At 31.2% G+C, this 19,544-nt stretch overlaps 1 protein-coding gene across 7 annotated transcripts in view; it reads right to left on the bottom strand.

The window, feature by feature from the left end:
• LOC130444655 (kazrin) overlaps positions 1 to 19,544 on the bottom strand; it is a 50,834-nt gene that overhangs the window by 28,301 nt on the left and 2,989 nt on the right. For 4 of the 7 annotated variants that reach the window (XM_056779914.1, XM_056779911.1, XM_056779913.1 and 1 more), the window contains exons 2-3: positions 3,295 to 3,410; positions 1,855 to 2,386 (exon numbers count right to left, since the gene is read on the bottom strand). In XM_056779914.1, coding sequence (XP_056635892.1) covers positions 1,855 to 2,386; positions 3,295 to 3,333 — 571 coding nt within the window. In that variant the 5' untranslated portion in view covers positions 3,334 to 3,410. Of the gene's footprint in view, positions 1 to 1,854; positions 2,396 to 3,284; positions 3,411 to 19,544 lie in introns of those variants that run through there. The other 3 variants (XM_056779916.1, XM_056779915.1, XM_056779918.1) reach the window with 3 other exon arrangements.

Raw genomic sequence — 19,544 nt, 5'->3', positions numbered from 1 at the left:
GTAGGTAGCTGAGACATGGATACGGAAGCACCAATGATGGTACTTCAATTATGAAATGACAGAGGCTTTATTTAATTATTATAGATCATTTTGATGGGAATGTCGTTAGAGCTAGCAATGAATAAGGGGAATATAAAAATATACTCAGTCAAGACCGTTGTTTTCTTTTTGAAATTGTACACATGGTGTAATATATCCACTACTCATCGCAGTATATCAATCCATGGCTAGATTATAATACAGAATGCAGTAGTTCCTGTAGGTATTCCATCTTTTACATTACAATTACAACAAAAATATCGTGGCTCTACACGGAAAATTTCCAGGAAACGGACTATGAAAATTTTGTTTTACCAACTTCATCATATCCTTATATCATAAGTCTCAGAAAACTTTCACAAACACAAGTTAAGCCTCATTCCCAAGAGGTAATATTCTTTGAAACTCTCTCATTTTTAATTTCATTACGATTCTATATATCTATTGAATATAGTATCAATAAAGCATTTTTCTAAAGCACCCCTAAACTATCATTTCGCACAAACTATGGTAATATATATAGGCGCAAGCACACTTAAAATATTGGCCAACTTTTGAATAAGTTTGACTATGCTACGGGCATATTTCGAACTTTTTTGTTGTTACCGTAGTATAATATTTTTTCAGCTTAGCACTCTGCTTATTATACCTCACAGTATAAATTTCCGCATCTTAGTCAAAAAAGAAACTTTCTAAATCAGATTTGTTTACTCTCATACTTCCCTATAGTGGAAAATTTTTCTTAGCATTTACTTTGACGTAATTTCAAAAAATATCGTGCTCTGAGTGATTTTACCCAGTTTACTCAAGTCGTATAAACAGTAACTCAAGACTTTTCGTAAAGTTAGAACAATGAAATGCACTTTGTTTCTTTTATGAAACTTTGTTCGCGCTATACATAAATTGCAGAATAAACAATAGCCAATACAGAAGTTCAACTCAAATATTACAGTATGAGTGACGTTCACTTTGTCAATAGATCGTATTACCTACACAGAAATAGAAAAGTGGATATCGATATGAGAATAAAACATCAAAAAACTACATGTAGTAATATAGTTGAGAATGAAGCATCATGTATAGCATAAGAGACAAAAATTAAATGAATTACTGGAAGTTATTTTTTAGAGTGTACGTATTTTGAAGCATTATACTAAACGAATCACATGTTAAATCTGTTGAAATCTCACTGGACAATCCAAATTTCAAGTTTCAGCAAAAAATCTAATCTTTCTTCATCTACTACTATTACTACGACATGAACAAATTACTTGAAACAAACTATGTGTTGTGAGACATGAAGAAGATAAAAAAGGGACATTTACATCATAAAGATTTTGAAAGAGTAAGCAATTGTAAACAACAAGGTCAAGTGAGGATCTGAAAGAATAAATTATATCTAATAATGGAATTATGAAAATATAAAATATGAGAAAAAAGTTGTATTGGAATACATATGTAACATATCAAGATCCCACCTTGTGATTAACTACACGGTTCCGAGTTTGTGAGACGTTCTTCGATTAGAAGAAATTAATGTAAGAAATGACATACTACCTTGTAGCCTTCCCAAAAAAGATTGAATCGTGGGAATACATATCAGATTCAGAAAAACCACTAAACATGATCATGATTCCTCGTATTCAATTCTCTATTCAGTAATGGAGCAGCCTTTTAGATTTCATGATTTATAAGAGGTAGTACAAGATCTTTTAACATTTTTAAGGTGGTTATGTAAAACATAGTTCATTAGAAATTAATTAGAAGTTAACTAGTATGTACTTATCAAATATTTAAAAGTTTAGAATTACTGACCTACATCAGGTTGACTGCTACATCCAGGCTTTGGAGAACCTGACCTGGTTTCCAGCGACGATCTACTTCCTTTCAAACCAGGCGTTATACTCTCCTCAACCGTCATCTCTACTTCTTTACTATCTTCTACGGATTTCTCGTTATCAGCAGCTGAATCTTCAGTTTTTATGGGATGAGATTTTGTTTTTTTGACATCTTCCTTACAAACATCTTCATTTATTTCTACGGACAATGACTTACTTCTCTTACTTTCAATACATTTTGGTCTATTTGACTTATTGTTTTTCTTATTATCATCAGAATTCTTAATATCTACATCACAATCGATGATTTTGCCATCACCCAGCGTGGGTTTGAGGGGTGTTACATCGATTTGACCCACCGTAGTAACTGGGAGGGTTTCTGTAACTTTTACTTCGTGGGCATTGCAAGCGGGGCTGGGGACAGCGGCGGGACTAGAGTTGGGGTAATCGGATTCTATCCGAGAGGTTAAGTCGGTTGAATGTTCTTCTACCATTCTGCGAAGCTTTGCCTAAAACCGCTAGAGTGAACAGAAATTTCTAGAAAAAACTATTGATAAAAGAATTTAATTCAATGTTAAATAGCAACGTGAAGTATTTTTTGAAAATTACTACCGATAGCACATCCACTATATTAGTCTCTCATAAACTATGGTGTTGCCCAGGGTTTACTTTATTGTCGTCTTGACCTGCTGAAAGCTAATCAATCTCTACATATAGGATTTCCGCGTAGTTTTTACCGATTTTTCCAAAAATTCGGTGTTTCTTAGTAACCGTTCTCAATACGCATCTGTCCTTTATTTTAGAATTGTTAGAATTTGTTGTTGATATGAGGTATCAACTATTTCCAAGTGCTTATCATATCTCTTTTGTTTGATGCTCATATTACATCGAGGAATTGAATTCCTTAACAATGTGTGCGGTCATTCTTATTCTAATTATTGGTTATTGTGTACCCACCAAATGATTTCGTTTTATTTGTTATTGTTTTTTTTTTATTAATTCGAACTCCGAAATAACGTACGAGACCTTGGCGAAAAAATTATTCTCTGTATGTTTTGCCATAAAATCTGTGTCTAAACAGCTCGATTCTTGTACTGCTTTAACAACTTACTACTCGTACTGTATTATAATTATGAAGCCAAACTGTTATTTTATAGATATTATATATCTATTTTCTTATGACAATAAAGCTTATCTCTCTCAATATCCTAATTACTACAACTTTTCAAACCTGTGTATGATTTTAACATCAAAAATTGCATGATTATTGCCCTACCCTTTATTTGTTAATTAATTTTCATGATAAATTCCTATCTGACAAGCTATTGAAAGCATTTTCATAAATTTGTACAAGTATTGTTCAAGAAAAAACAGAAATAAATAGTTAGTATATGTGTGTGCAGTTACCTAGAATTACCTGAGCGTCTACAAGGAGACGTCGCATTAGCAGCGCCATGATGTCATGACGTCACTCGACGTAGATATTTCCTTCCTCATTGTAATGTTCCCGATCCGCACAACAATGCAAGACATCTGAAACAAACGAAATAGGTCACATCACTCATGCCCATTTGTGTACGACCGCGCCATTTTTCCAATCTTTTAAAAAAGTTGTTGAGTCTATACAGTGATTTATTGGTTCTTCTACTGTTAGGTAATAGTAGTTTCTTCAACTATGGTAGATGTTATGGATATATCTTGATAAGGCCAAGATTTAGTGCGACACGAATAACCCACACGAATTGAATAGTGTATTTTTTTAAAAGCTACTTGAGAAAAACTTGCAAATTCAATGTATCAGGAGAATCAACACTACGAAGAATCGATGTTAGTTTCTAATATTTGGAGGTAATAAAGGAAATTCTGGCTAAAATTCGGAATAAACATTTTTACATATGTATTTATGAAACCACCTATTCTAGAGGACGTTATACTTCTTATTTAATAGTATTCTTAGCTATGACATTCTGCCAAAATATTATCCCACTGCTTCTAAATAGTTAGAAGAAACAAATTTCCTGACAGTGGGCAGATTTTCACATGAGACTCTTTCGACACTTTTTTTTCAGCGCCTGTTCCTGAAGACAATTTTTTACTCATTTTCTGAGAGGCGGCACTGTACATGAAAAAGATTAGGAAAAATTTTGAAATATTTTATTCAAACTAAATACATGTAACATGTATTGTCCCTTTAAATAGGGTTGCTAAAGAGATTGCGAAACATTTTCTTCTCATTACCGAAATATACTCTCCAACTAGAGTTGCCCCCCATAAAGAAAAAACCATAAGCCAGCTGCCTGAAAATCAAAATAAAGTAAATCGTGCACATACCGCAATTACTGCCAATAGAAAAATGTATTTGTCTCGTTGCGAAAAGCTGTGATGAAATTTTTGAGCAAGAATAGTCTATATGCCAGCTATATATCCCAGTAATTTCACAGATTTCCCTCTGGTATCTCGTTTTACAGAGCAAAATGATTTTTTTTAGTTTTGCTTCGTTCAAGTTCAAATTGTTTGAATCCAACTAAAATTTAGCTACCTTTAGAAACTGGATGCTGACGTTTTCATGTCCTTTTGTTAGAAATGTAGCATCGTCGGCGATTAAATTAGAAAATGAAATAATCTAAATTATATGTCATTCTTTTTTATACACATTACAAAAATGCATACGTTTGGAAACTGTACTGAAACAACTTTATTTCCAAAATAGGTAATAATTTTAAAATAGCTTTTCATTTGATTATAGTTTAAACGTAATAAAAGTTATATTTTGACACCCTATCGGCTAATGCAAAGTGTTTGCAGGAAAAGAGGAAAGGGGCACCGCTCTCTTGAAAATCCTTTAACGTCATTGATATGTTAACCATCCTGTTCCGTACATCAATCCAAACGGTTTTCGTTTCTGCTTGATTAATTCCAGTATCAGAAATAAGGAATCGTTCGAGAAGTCCATTTATACCGCTGCTTCACCTGAATATATGTTAGATAAATGATAAGAAGATTCAGTATTGGCAGCTCATGAATTTTCTATGAATATTTCAAGATACATTTTTGATGATAATTTATAATGATGGAACTATTAAATCCAGTACATCGTGTAATGGTAAAATAGAAATTAAGCGTGATCGTTATCAATAACACAACTATGCTTAGTTCGTATCGCCTTTAATGAATAAAGTTGTTTTTTAATGTGAATATATTGAATTTATACATGATACAAGAATATAACATGTATAAATTTCAATAATTTAGTTCAATTCAGTATAATACGTATCTATCTTAATGTTAGAAATATGATTAACTTTAAACAGAAAAGAAAGGATAGTTAAATCCACATTAAATGTCTTTATTGGACCAACGGCTCCAATTATCTATGACAAGAAATATACTGCATTATAATATTAGACAAATATTGAAAGAACTCGAACTCGTAGTTGATTTTTTATTTATATTTCACTCTAGTCTCCTCACTATGAGCATTTTCAAAAGAATCTTAATTGAAGTTATTCCAAAATATAGTTAAAGCTGACCAAAACATGAATAAAAATTCACGCTAAAATATATTTTTTCAAATGTCAAAAATTTTTAATAATAATAGAATAACAATAAATACTCAAACAAACAAATAATAAAGTTATAATGTCCTGATGCTTTCATATTCGGTGAAATTCCAACGAGTAGGCAGATTGAGGCCTTGGAAGCAACCAAAAAGGGGCAATTCGTTGTATGTAGTAGGCAGATTGAGACCACGAGATCGGAGTACTTCTTATCAATGAACGAATAACCACCCTAACCCCCTCTTGATAATGGCTTCAAGTTTAGACGCATTGTGGAGAATTTCCAATATTGTAACCTTTTACTTCTTAAACCGTTTTATATGTTTTTCGTGATGATTTATTTTGATTTTAAGTCTCTTTTCATTTAAGATCAGTTCAAAATAATAAGTAAACGTTTGATATTTCGACCTACTTCGGTCTTTTCAATTGTAAAATCAAATATTGGTATATACCTGTTTTCCCATACATCGCCATTAGAAGACGGATGTAAAACCGGCCATATTCTTAAAATGGGAAATCAATGAAAACAATTTACTTTGTTAGTATTCTAAAGAATATTGAGATTTTTTCTATAAAAATTGGGGTTATCGATTCATTATGTACAATAATGTGGCACAATTAAGAAGAAAAAATCTTTTTCTGATCACCAATCACTCATAATTTGGGTCATCATCTGTTCCTCTAGAATATTTGGTACTCCAAAACTTTTTCTGTAATCCTATTGATTTGCTGCATCTTACAAATTTGGAATTCCTTTGATATTCGAAAAACATATAATTCGATATGATATTTTTGATGTATTTTTACCTACTGTTAACTAATTTATTAAATATGAGTTTGAAACTTAAAATCTATAACCATATTCGGTTTTACAAATTAATACAAAATTTATTTTCCTTTGGGATCGCTGGCATGTTATTGCCATATTTGACGTTTATAAAATAAGTGTTCTACAAGAACGTGGAAAAGAATTAAATTTTATTGAAAGTCGAATACAAACAACTTTTTTATTCGTCAGCTCTAGTAAGTGGAAATCTCCTCTTGACCAAGTTACCACAAACATTACCTGAACGATGTTGATACAAAACCCGGAAAAGTTCAGAGTTTAAGCATTTTGCTCTCAAGTCTGTAGACAGATAGTCTCAAAAGCATGTAAAGGTTTGAGGGAGGAAATTAAAAATTCATTTTACCATAAAGCATATTTCATTTTTTAACATAATCTACTATCAACTTAATATACTTAATATACCCAGGGATATTCAATTTTTTTTCATTTATACAAAAAATAATATTTCGGCTCCGCGAAATACGTTCGATCACCTCATCATTTGTCTCAAATCGCTGTCCATTTAGTAATTTTTTCACGTAGATAACAGAAAGTTATTTACAACGAGCCAAGTATGATTAAAACTTATAATATTCCTCCAGATAGATTGAAGGCAACAAAATGCAGTGAATTTAGAACTAAAACCCTAATAAGCCACGAGTTGTAAACATTTTCTTAATAATATACAGTAGAGTATATCAAAAACCTAAAGAAAAAATTAAAGCCACTCAATTTAGTTTGAGAAATAGATCAAGTACACGTGAGGCATTATTTACAACTTAAGCGCTGGTTCAAAGATAGAAAGATATGAACAACGACGTTTATATATAATGTCGATTTTGAGAAAACGTTCGATAGAGAAAACATGTTAAAATACTAGAAATTTTGAAAGAGTTGTAGATGATAAAGATATATGCATTATTGCATGTCAATTTCTTCTTTATTTGTACTCTGAAAAGATATCCACGCTGATGAAGGTTAATGGGAAACTTGTCAACAATATAAGCTACGCTGATGATACTCTTCCAACAGCCAGTTTGTTTGAAAAACTACAGATACTCGTCTTGTAATAGTGTGCCAGAAATATGAACTAAAGCTTAATATAAAGGTGAATAGGGTGGATAAGGCATAACACCGCAACACAGTAATAACATATGAATGGATAGGGGCATCGTAATGGAACAAAGCTCTTCTTGGACAGTTACCTGGTAATCGTGTACTCAAGTTCCATCTGTTGTGACATGTCGACGTAAAATCCACTGAGATTACGTTTGAACACACGCGTACATTTGTTTAAAAGTTAAATTCTAACGTGCTTTTGATTACTATTTAGTAATCGTGGCACCCCCAATTCGTTCACTTCGATTTCTCCAATTGTCTTTCGTAAAGAGTTATTTCAATCGCAATGTTTATCCAACAACGATAGATGTTTACCCAAAAGTGGGTTTGTTGAGATTTTCTTCATTTGTCTATCAACTATTGATTGTTTTTTGCTACTCTATCCTGTAGATCAAATATTCTTCCTCAATTAAGTTCGTGCATGGGTATGGTTTCTCATCTGATTCTGCCAGTCTCAGTTTGTTTTTTCTTTAAGACTTATTTCCATAATAGTATCAATATTTATTCTGGATATTCATAGTTTTATCATTATTAAAGTTCATTCTTCAGATTATCTATTTAAGTAATAAAATGAAATGCTTCCTAATCCGACGTTTTTTATAATAATCCAACTAATCCAATATGTGGTTATTTATCCCCGTTCATTTTCTTGAAATAAATCAGATCCCTAGGGTTACTGATATAGCATTGCTATTCTCATGTCGTACAAAAAAACGCTGTGTTACTGGAAACGGGAGACATTCGCCTACATGAGAATGCTCTACTGAATAATATTTCATCAACTAATTTTATTTACCACCATAGAATATACCGGAGCAACTGGAGACCAGAACAAGAAACGTTTAATACGAGATTCTGCAAAAACGAATTAGTGTCACGCTAACGAAACATAAGATGTTACCGAGAGAATTCTAATCAATAATAAATTGTGTAAGAGGAGAGTTTCCATGTTTAGTTAGTAAACAACATTTATTAGATCACAAAATGAAGTTTTCTAGAAACGCGAAAAATCAATTTAATGATCCTTCTTCAAATTTCAATACAAAAGGAACGCATGATACATGAGAAGTTTCCTCAAATGATAGTTCTTTAAGTAATTTTTAAAATATTTCTAAATTCAGTTCATTTTAAGGAAGCGATATTCCTTTGTACAAAAGAAGTGAATAGTTTGAAAGTAAGAAACTACGAACCGTAGTTATCGGAGAATATTCAGGTTGCTGGACAAAAAACAGGACAATTAATGAATGTATTATAACAAAATCTGAATGAAATGACCACAAGATTTCAATTGTAGACTATCAAGAACAGAGCTTAATTTATTGAGGCCAATTGTAAGTTCATATTTTGAAAAAGTACAATATCCATCCCAGAACTGCACCTACCAAATAAAATAGAGAGGCTTTACAAGTTACAGGTTGTGAATAAAATTTTTAATCATAGTAAATCATATTTTTATTAACACGCTTATATTAGCCTCACTTGTCTGTGGGTTTTTGGTTTGTATGCTTATTTGTAACTTTCCTTTTGGGCTTATTACTGTTAATATATTCCAGCTTTTTAATTGCGTTCGTTAGTTGAGCTGACTGATTCGGCGGTCGTAGGTTCAAATCCCGTTCACGCTGTAAACAAATTTTTCGGAAAATAGTTTTGTAGAAATTATCACTACAAATTTTCTCTTTACATCGTAACAAATTTTACAACTATCAGCCCTGCGTAGGAGATTTACTATACTGGATTAGTATGACTTAAGAATTTAAGACCTCAAATTTTAGAAAAATTTTATTTTTAACAATTTTAATTTGATATGCTTTGAAAAACTTTTTTTTTAACTCATGTAGGAATCATTTATATAATTTCTTCGCTGTATTCTGAAGTGGAGAAGAATTTAATTCGACTGTATCTATTCCATAACGGTAGAAACGTCAAGACCGGAAAGCTTGAAATACCAATTACGTAAGAATTTTAGCGGAGAATGAGAACTGTAGATTACAGAAAGTATGAAACCGAAGTCGAGTGGAAGATAAATAGAGACTAAGGGCTATTCGTAGAAATGCTAAATGCTCGGAAAAGTTTTAAAAGTTTCTTTAAATAAAACAGCCGGGAATCTATTGAACGAATTATAATGAGGCAAAGTTGTCTGCAACTATTCGCGATGGCAAAACCTTTTAAAATGCATTTTAATTTAATTGCATCTAATAATAATGTGAAAATACGTATGAAGGAAATTTTCAGAAAAAGAAAAGCAGTTTTCAATCTGAAGTAACAGTCGTTCTCATATTCCTATTGAAGGCTTTCTGAAAAAAGAGAATAAAATGTTTAATCCAATTTATATATTTCATTTAACTAAAGCCACAAACTTTGATAAAACTAATAGCAATGGACCACGTTCCATACACTAGAGTTCACAAAATAACTTGAACCTCATCTCACTAAAAAAATACCTCCCAGATCAATCCCAGATCAATCAATAAGAGATGTACGAACATCAGAACAACAGAAGCTTACATTGATTCCGGTCAATGTAATGGCAAAAAGAATGAAAATAATGAATGTAAAAACAAACTGAAATTAGAAAAGGAAGAAAGAGGATCTTCAAAACATAAGAATAACTACCATCAAGATGTGAAAATTAGGAAATGTAAAGTTAAGGTGATTACGAACAATATAGAAGACAAAAGATATGAAGAGACAAAAAATTCAATTGAACAATTAGAAAAACATAAAGATAATGATGTGAAGACAAAATAAAAACAGACTGGATAATAATATGAAAATAAATGAGAAGGTAAAATAAGGGGAATACAAAATAAAAGGGAAGTAATGGTAGAGGAAACTGAGTTTAAAGACAATAACTGTTGATGGAAAATATAGATTAATCGAAAGAAAATGAAGAGTAGCTATCAGATTAATCAACAAAAAATGAAGTAATAGAAAAAAGAAAACCCCTCGAAAAGATGGAATAAATAGAGAACTGATGAAGTATAGCAGATATGAACTGTAGGAACAGGTAGTAAAGGATACCAGGGTAAAAATGGTCGAATATAAAAAAAATAAAATCAACAGTAGTACCAAAATTACAGAGGTATTGCGTTTCTAAATGTAGCGTTAAAAATAATGTCAACTATAATAATGAGCCGCCCGGTAATTAAAGCAAACATAGGAGAATACCAATGTGGCTTCACGCAAGGTAAATTCACAATAGATGTAACACAACCAATTACACAGATAGTGAAAAAACGAAAATATGAACACCAAATCGATATTGGAATACGGTATGGAAAAAGTGGAAAGATGAAGGTTCTGGAAGAATAATGGATAAGAACGAAATTGATAAGAGCAATTGTACGAACCAACAAAAGAGGATTTGAAAAATTCCCAATTAATAAAGGAGAAAAACAATACGACTCAGTATCTGCAATCTATCGCACATACTAAGAAAGATAAATAAAAAACTTAAGAAATATTAAATAACAGAACACACAGACAATTTAATCCTAATTAAAAGAAGGAAAAACATAAAAGAAGGTATATTGAAAAAATAGAATAGTTTGTATAGATATACCAATATAAGAAACAATTTTTCTATGAATATTTTTTGTGTTTCCTGAAAACTGAGCTTTTCAACCGCTTGGTTTAGCCGTTATTGAGAAAGTTTCTAATAATTAAAATTGACTGTTAATCTTTGATTTTATAAAATTGCTAGGAAACTCTCTAATCATAAAACTTTGTATATTTCCGTGTAGAATTCCATTTGTTAATTAAAAATAATTCATTGAATGCATGAAGTGCAATAGCTGACTAAACACCTTCATTATTTCTTCATTATCTATTGTTACCTTATACAAATGCATTTATTCTCATGATGAAATGAATAATTTCATGGATTCAAATTTTCTCATACTTAGATATTATGAAATGAAGGTTGAGTTTATTGTGATAATGTCATAACTCTATTTTGTTAAAACAGTTACGTCACCTGACACCTTAAAAATTCTGCCGATATGATTTACTCAAGGTTTCAACAGTGTAATTAAATTTTAACATAAATTATTATCCGTACGCTGCAAGAATTTGTAATCTGTTAGACATTTCAGTATGAAACAAATGGGATTTAAAGAATTATATATTGAATATTATCACAACCATTAATTTTCCTAAAAATTCCTGGCTGTTTAATGTGTCCTTTCAATAATTGAATTACTGAATTATTAAAAAAATAGGTACATATATATGTTTGATACGTTGAAATTTACTATATTTCTGGAATGGGGTGGAAGAAATTTGATTGAGTTTAATGCAGCAAAACCAAGGCAGTTATTTTTACAATGGCTCTGTAGCTCACGATTTGGTCCTAGCTGTTCATAAAATATCACCATCAACGCAAATTCGCTTTTTGAATGTTGAGGTTGGCCTTGATCGATTTAGCCAAGGCCGAAAACTGTATACATCGCAACTGTTTCTAATGTTTTGAAAGGACCAGATTCGTCCATTATTAGAATATTGGAGTTCGGCTTCCAAACATACCCTAAAGATGCTCGACTCGATACAGAAGAGAGCAGTTCGAGTTACAGGCCATTCACTTTTTCTGTCTTTATTTATCCTCTCTTCCATTCTTTGCATTAACTTTGTAATCATTTTATACTCTTCTCATGCCTTTTTTCTAATTACGATCACTAAATTCTCTGAATTTTTGGTCCCATATTAAGTAACTGTTTTGAATTTCACTTAAAAATAACTCAATATCCGAATCTCCCAATGATGCCATGATGATACGAGTGAGCACCTCTCACATTCTTGTTTCGTTACGAACTGGAGCCAAGTGGGGCGTACGGGTTAGCGTTTGTACGCGACAGTACAAAATGGCGCCCACGCTGCTATTCGCAGCGATCTCGTTGCGCGTCCTCAACAAATTCGCTGCGCGCGCGGCGTGATCCTTGCGCGCCCATTCCGCTTTGAAGACGCTCGCAATCCACTAGTATGATAAGGTCTTTAGATCATATACGGGCACCGGCATGTGATATCAAAAAAAATATATTATTGGCTCTTGCCAATGAGATATTGAAGGGGGAAACCTTTCTGTTGTCCATCCACACCTTAGTATTTTTCATTTGATTGAAAAATCTACTGCGTTTGTTCCCTTATCAGTACATTTCTGCAGAGGGACTTTATTAGTCCATGATTGGTAATTGAATCATGTCTGAAGGGGCTGTAAAATTTTAGTTTTCATTATAGTAAAGCGCCACCAAAATACTCCAATCCTCTTAAGTCGGCTATATTCTCACATATCGCATTGGGTTTCGTGTGGAGATAGTTTATTATTAAATTTGTAGATTTCATAGTTCAAAAAGCTGTAAAAAACGAAAAGTAAACATTGATGTAATCACTGATCAATGATATATCATGAACAACAATAAGCTCATCTACTGGATGTGGAATAAATCTATCTATTTTTTAAAACAGCAATATGGCATTATTCCAATAAGCACATTACTCAGCGTACACTCATGAGCAAATCGTGAAAAGATAATATTCAGAATCTCATCAACAATTTAGACAAACAGCAACAATTGGTAGGTAGCTTGTTAGTCAGTTCAAAAATAGTGATGAAAGCCATTTGCTGAATGGGAAACACTCTGCAACGATGTATTTATTGATTGGGTTGATGCCGATCCGAAAAGTACTACAAATCTAAATTAATTTATTTCGGGGGGTTTGCAGTCCCTCAGCTCCCATGGTTACGTCCCTTCAATTACCTTCTCCATGATTATTTACCCGCGAATGCAGTAATATCCTAAAATATGCCCCCTTAGTAAATAGTAAATAAAAAAATGTATATGATAATTTGAAAATTTTGATATTTATGTTTGTTGCTATACCTATTAATAAAGTAACATTACATGAGTTTGTCGCGGATTTAATTTTAGATTGGATAGGAGAAAAATATTCTTAAAATAAATACTGGAAAGTAGTCTCACAAATATTAATTTCAATTTACAGTCTGTGCTACTTAAGGACGTTCCCATGAAATTAATTTTCCATAGAAATAAATTTAAATTCACATTATTTTTCACATACTAGGTGCTAAGCATATTACTCATTCGATTTTGTCAAGAGAAAGGAGAATGTGAGAAATTATTTATTTTATTCTATCCAACCATCAACGTCTTTGGATTTTGTGTGAAGAAGAGAATCTATTCGCAAACGATTTGAAATTTCGACACCGTGAAAATGTTATCAATGTTAATAAATTTTTTTGGACAAAAATAAACCCAAATGTAGTAACTAAAGTTTTATTAATTTCTAAACTTACTTATAGTACATAACCAGCAAAACAGTTGATGAAATTTTAATGTAACTGTAGAATTTTTAATCACGTTATATCTAATTGTTCAGCTGAGTAATTAGATCTACTGAAACCTCTACCGTTAACGTTTGAATAATTCGATAATGGTTATCCTGCAAAGGTAGATAAAAGAGAAAAGCAAACACGCAACGTAAACCCAAGAACACAAACACCAATGTTGGTCGCAGAGACGCCCTTCTTGCACCTCTATACGTCCGCACCCTTGCCCTTCCGAATGACTAGACTTCCATTTAGAGGGTGAGTCACTAAGTTGATGTACCAGGTTATTGGTATTTCGATGTAATTTCAGAGAGAAAATCCAATACTCTGCATACGACATTTACTGTACGGTTTAAGCCATAACGACATTTTAAATATTTTTAAATGTTTGTATTGTAGTAGTTCGATAATGAATACAAAATTGGGCATTCAATACAACTAATCGGTTATATTGGACAATATGAGAATAATATTGTTTTTATAGTTTCGTATATTTTTACATATAACATCCCCGGTTTAATAAAGAAAAACACACCATGATTCATTCAACTTTCTCTCTATTTCTTTTATTTGACTTTGATTTAAGAATTTTTATAATTGAATGCATGTTTTTTTGATATTTTATGGTTTGTTTATGCAATTCTTTTCTATTCTATTCTTTTTATCGTAGCGATAACTTTAAATATCTATAGTGCTGTTATTTTTGGTTCTCTTCATGTTGTACCTCTTTTCTCGAATATAGAACCAATTTTTTTGTCCAATGCAACTAGATCTTCATATTTTTCGGTTTTTGTCTAATTTCGCTTCTCGTGCCCTCTTCACTGGTATCGAATATTCCATTCTTTGTAAACTACCCCATCCACTCAACTGTCTTTTCTCAATGAATACCATGAGTGATATAATTCCCAGATATTGTCATATTTGGTCATTTTTTTATGTTCCATTTTTTGTAACACCTCTCGCAAGTCTAAAATACCTCTGCAGCTTGCAACCCACTTTTGTTTACTTGTGAGAATCCATGTTTTACAGTCGTAAGTTAATATCGGTCTATAACTTATTTTCTAAACAATTAGCTTCGTATTTCTTGAGACTTCTCATTTATCATGTAGTTGTTTATTCTGTAATATATGTTTTTAATTCTATTGGCAATCTTTGTGTACCTCGTGTCTGTATTTTCTATTGCTGTCTGTCTGTCTAAAGTATCTAAATGTGCACACCGTTTCAATCCAATTTAGTTCTATTTTATTTGTTGTTTAAGTGTCATTACTGTAGTCTTTTCTCCATTTATTCTCATACGAAACTGATTTAATATGTTGTACTAGATGCCAAAGTAAATTTTTTTGTAGATCTGCAATAAGAATTATATCATTAGCATAAGCTATCTCAAATATTATCCCTATTTGCAGGTTTTTGTATCCAACTCACACTCAACCCACAACTATTTGAGTTGAATGAGAGCAGATATTTATTATATCAACTATAACTATGTTAAAAAGCAATGGATTCAATCCACCACTTTGCCTTAATCCTTCAGTGGTTAAAAAAGCGTCTGTAATTAGGTTCTTACCAATAACATGGTTGGCATTTCGTTTATATAAGCTTATGATTGCCTTTCGTAACCAACATATATTTTTCTTCTTTCTAAACTGTATCATATTTTGCCATCGATATTCTATCAAAAGCGTTCTGTATATCAATAAATCCAAATATTGCATGTGTATCTCGGGGGACGGCTTTATTTATAAGTTGTTTGATGATAAATACGTGATCTGGTACATCTATTTTTGCGGAATCCGTTTTGTGTATCTATTAATGTATTTTCAATTTTTTATTCAGAATTTTCTAGATAACTTTTTATCTAGTTTTCAAATATTGAGATGTCTGTCCTATGTAAACAGCGTAACAAGGTACTTTTTTTGTTTTTGGGTGTTTTAGATTTTAGTTTAGAAGAATATTTCGATAATTTATTATGTTCTTCATTACATACACTGATATCATATTTATGAAAATAATTTGATAGTTGCTGGAAAGTCCTTGTACATTAGGCTCTGGTATATTCCTGGATTCATTGTACTCTTTAGTACATGTTAACCACAATTTTTGAGGATAATTATTTTCTCTTTATGCAGTTTTTTATTTTTTAATAATTATGCGTCTACATTCTATTTATTAGCCAAACTAATAATCACTTATCTTTCTTTTTTGTAATGAAGGATGACATGTGTTGAAGTTTATATATGTCGGGGTCTAAGTTGCTTTCATGTTATTATATATTAATTTTATATAACCAATAATAACTAATATCACTAATATTCCCAGTTTGCATATTTGTGATTCCATAATAGTATTTCTAATTTAATGAATTAGATTTCAAGATTTTTTGTTAAATACATTATTTATATGAATTATTAGCCCAATGAGCTTTCAAATTTAAAATATCTTCGATAGCTCAATGGTTCGTAAACGCGGCTGACAATCTGGTAGATCGAATCTCATTAGGAACATAAATGAAATATTCTTTTTTCAACTTTAACTTTGAAACTAGTTTTAGTATAAGAAAAATCAAGTAAAAAAAGCACTTTATTTAAAGTTGTACTCAAAAATATATTTTTTTGAGTTGATATAGGTTTAATAATAATTCGTCTTTAAGATGTTTCAAATGATATTTAGGTACAGAAATGCAAAATAAAGTTGGTAATTTATAACTATAACTTTCAAATAATCAACTGAAAATTCAATTTGAAATTCATTGTCATGGACATCGTAATCTAATTCTCGTACAATATGAGGATGTTGAAGACATGGAATATGGTTGTGATGTATGAATTGAAAACTTGTTTTTAGTCGATATAAATATGATATTTTCTGTTATAGATCCATATAATTCATTACAAGAATTGTAAAAAAGAGTAATTGGCAGGTACCAAATATGTTAGTCGGATTTCAAATATAAAATGAACATGAAACCATATCCGTTCAGTTGACCGTTAGCCTATATATTCATTCTGTAAATTATGCAAAAACCGGATAATAGATATGTGGGTGTAAAAACAATACCTAATAGAATGCGCTCTGCATTTCAATATGTATAGCGACAAACAATTAACTCATTGTAATTGTAATTGCTCACTGATGGATAATATATTGCGACGTTGTGAAAAATATTTTCCATGATCAATATTGAAAAACTTTAGATTTTTTAGAATTTAAAATTTGCTTACATAATTACAAAAATCAATATACCAGGGCAGTTTAAGAGAAGACTCACTTTTCAGAAATTATGGTGATCACGAAGTTTAGATAAAAGGAGTCCGAATGGTATAGGATTTTCATATTATTTATATACACAATAATAGACCCAGATCATAGTTCTCTTTTTTGCCACCGGCTACGCAAGTATTCAGGAGATACCGATATTATTATTATTATTTCGGACTGACTAACCTGACTCGTCAATGTCAAATTGATTTATATTAAAGATACGAGTATTAATTCTGTGTCAATAGCAACAAGACTTCCCGCGTAAGTACTTCTTGCAATATAATACTGGCGAAATATGTGTCCCCTAAATTGATGCCGTTTTTTCGTTCGGACTCCTTGTATCCTTGTGTCTGTACTTCGTGGTGGTGATTATATTATTAGTTTCAGAAATGTTTCTGCTGTCATCTGTCAAGTTATTCATTTGTGGGATTTTTGATATAAAGATTTTTCACTGCAATAAATAGGGTTTTGCTTTTTTGTCTGTTTCTACAATTGTCCTTTGCAACGCACTTCGATCAGATTTTTCATGGAAATACTCCATCAGGTTACAAAGATGTTAGTGTTTAGCTTTCATGTCTGGTATCCCTCAACCCCCTAGTTTCCGAAACAAGTGAAACCGGTTGAGGATCTGAGATGGTAAGATCGTCATTTACAGAATTCTTTTCTTGTTTTTATATCTAAATCTCTAAAATCAGTGGCTATCTATCTGATTGTGATAGTTTGATTCGGAAAATTAAACATTTTTTTCAGGTATGTAACTGTAAGGTTATTCTTAGCTTTCTTTGATGTATTCTGCTGGCTTGTGGTTAGCCCAAATATTTATATTTTTCTGCTTCTTTCTTCCCTCCATAAATCCTTGTTGCTCAGGTCAAACTTCATATGGACATCTGAACTGAATCATCCTACACAGGGGAGTAGATCCTCAAACTTCTGCTTTCTGTTCTTTTTATTTAAGAGCTGAGTTAGTGGTCGTAGAGCAAGGCGGAACCAGAAGGGCTCAGGGAATTTCCCTGAAATATTCGTACTATTGTACAGTTGTGCTTTTAAGATCTGGTACAAACTTATACTTGATCCTCTAGTAACTGATTGCTTCTAAAGTCAAATAACTTTACACAATTATACAATTGCATGTTGGAACAAATTTTTTTACTCCAATAGAAACGGCTCAAAATAATCACATGTTCAATGAAATATATGAGTTGATTATTTAAAATTGAAAAAAGAGCATCTCATTAAATTTCATTGTGTATATTCCGACTATTTATTTCCTAATTACTGCAGTACATCATTAAATTTCGAAGTCAGAAAGTTTGTTATCTCCATATTTTTTGTATTGAGAATTTTAATATCTTGATGATTAAAACGAACGAAAGTACGACTACTAAATTACACAAAATACATTATTGGAAACCATATTTTTTGTACTCTTGTTTTTAATAGCCGTCAAAACATTTCTATATTTAGAGATTAAACATCTTAATAAACTGCATAAACATATATATCTTTTTTTTAACTACTTTAGTGGGTCAAAACAGTTTCGTCTTTGAAACATACCGAGGTGATGGTGTAGCAGTAATTGATATTAATGATGAAAAAATGCCGTAGGAGAGATTAATGAACTACGTCAATCTTAATGTTTTTATGAAGTTAGTTTGAATTAACAGCAATAGTTTCTAATAAATAATTAAACAACTAAAGCTAATATACAGAAATCCCGTTTAAATATTGTAATGGAGATTGAACCGATATATCTTTATAAAAATGTAAAATTTGAAGGAACAAGTCGCCAAAATTTAGATTCTTTATTATTAATGTTTAGCGATTCAGTCCAATTAACTATTGTCTCAAAATTTGAAAAATTAATATACAGAAATCCCGTTTAAATATTGTAATGAAGATTGAACCGATATATCTTTATAAAAATGTAAAATTTGAAGGAACACCTAGTCAAAATTCAGATTCTTTATTATTAATGTCTAACGATTCGGTCCAATTAACTTTTGTCTCAAAATTTGAAAAATTAATATACAGAAATCCCGTTTAAATATTGTAATGAAGATTGAACCGAAATATCTTTATAAAAATGTAAAATTTGAAGTAACAACTCGCCAAAATTTAGATTCTTTATTATTAATGTCTAGCGATTCAGTCCAATTAACTTTTGTCTCAAAATTTGAAAAATTAATATACAGAAATCCCTTTTAAATATTGTAATAAAGATTGAGTTTTGCAACAAATATAAATCCCATCAAACATAGCAGGCAACATCTGGTAGTGATAAAATGATGATCAGCAACTTATTTTCTAAACTTTAACAAAATAAAAATCAAGATTAGTTAACTTGCAAAATTTAATATTTTTTTTAGCTCACTTAACACAATGATAATTTTGCAATGATAATATATACTATTTAATTTTCAGATACAAGTTACTTCGGTGGAGAATTGAAAGCAAAAAGTTTTATTGTTTTCCCAGACTACTTACTTAATAGAAAATATCTAGCTCCGTAATCATCAACGTTATGTTCCTTTTATAGAAAATAAATTAATGTTGCTAGTCAT

The sequence above is a fragment of the Diorhabda sublineata genome, chromosome 5 (assembly GCF_026230105.1).
Source record: "Diorhabda sublineata isolate icDioSubl1.1 chromosome 5, icDioSubl1.1, whole genome shotgun sequence".
Taxonomy (NCBI): domain Eukaryota; kingdom Metazoa; phylum Arthropoda; class Insecta; order Coleoptera; family Chrysomelidae; genus Diorhabda; species Diorhabda sublineata.
The sequence above is the reverse complement of the archived record's forward strand: the minus strand, read 5'-3'. Positions and strand labels throughout refer to the sequence as shown.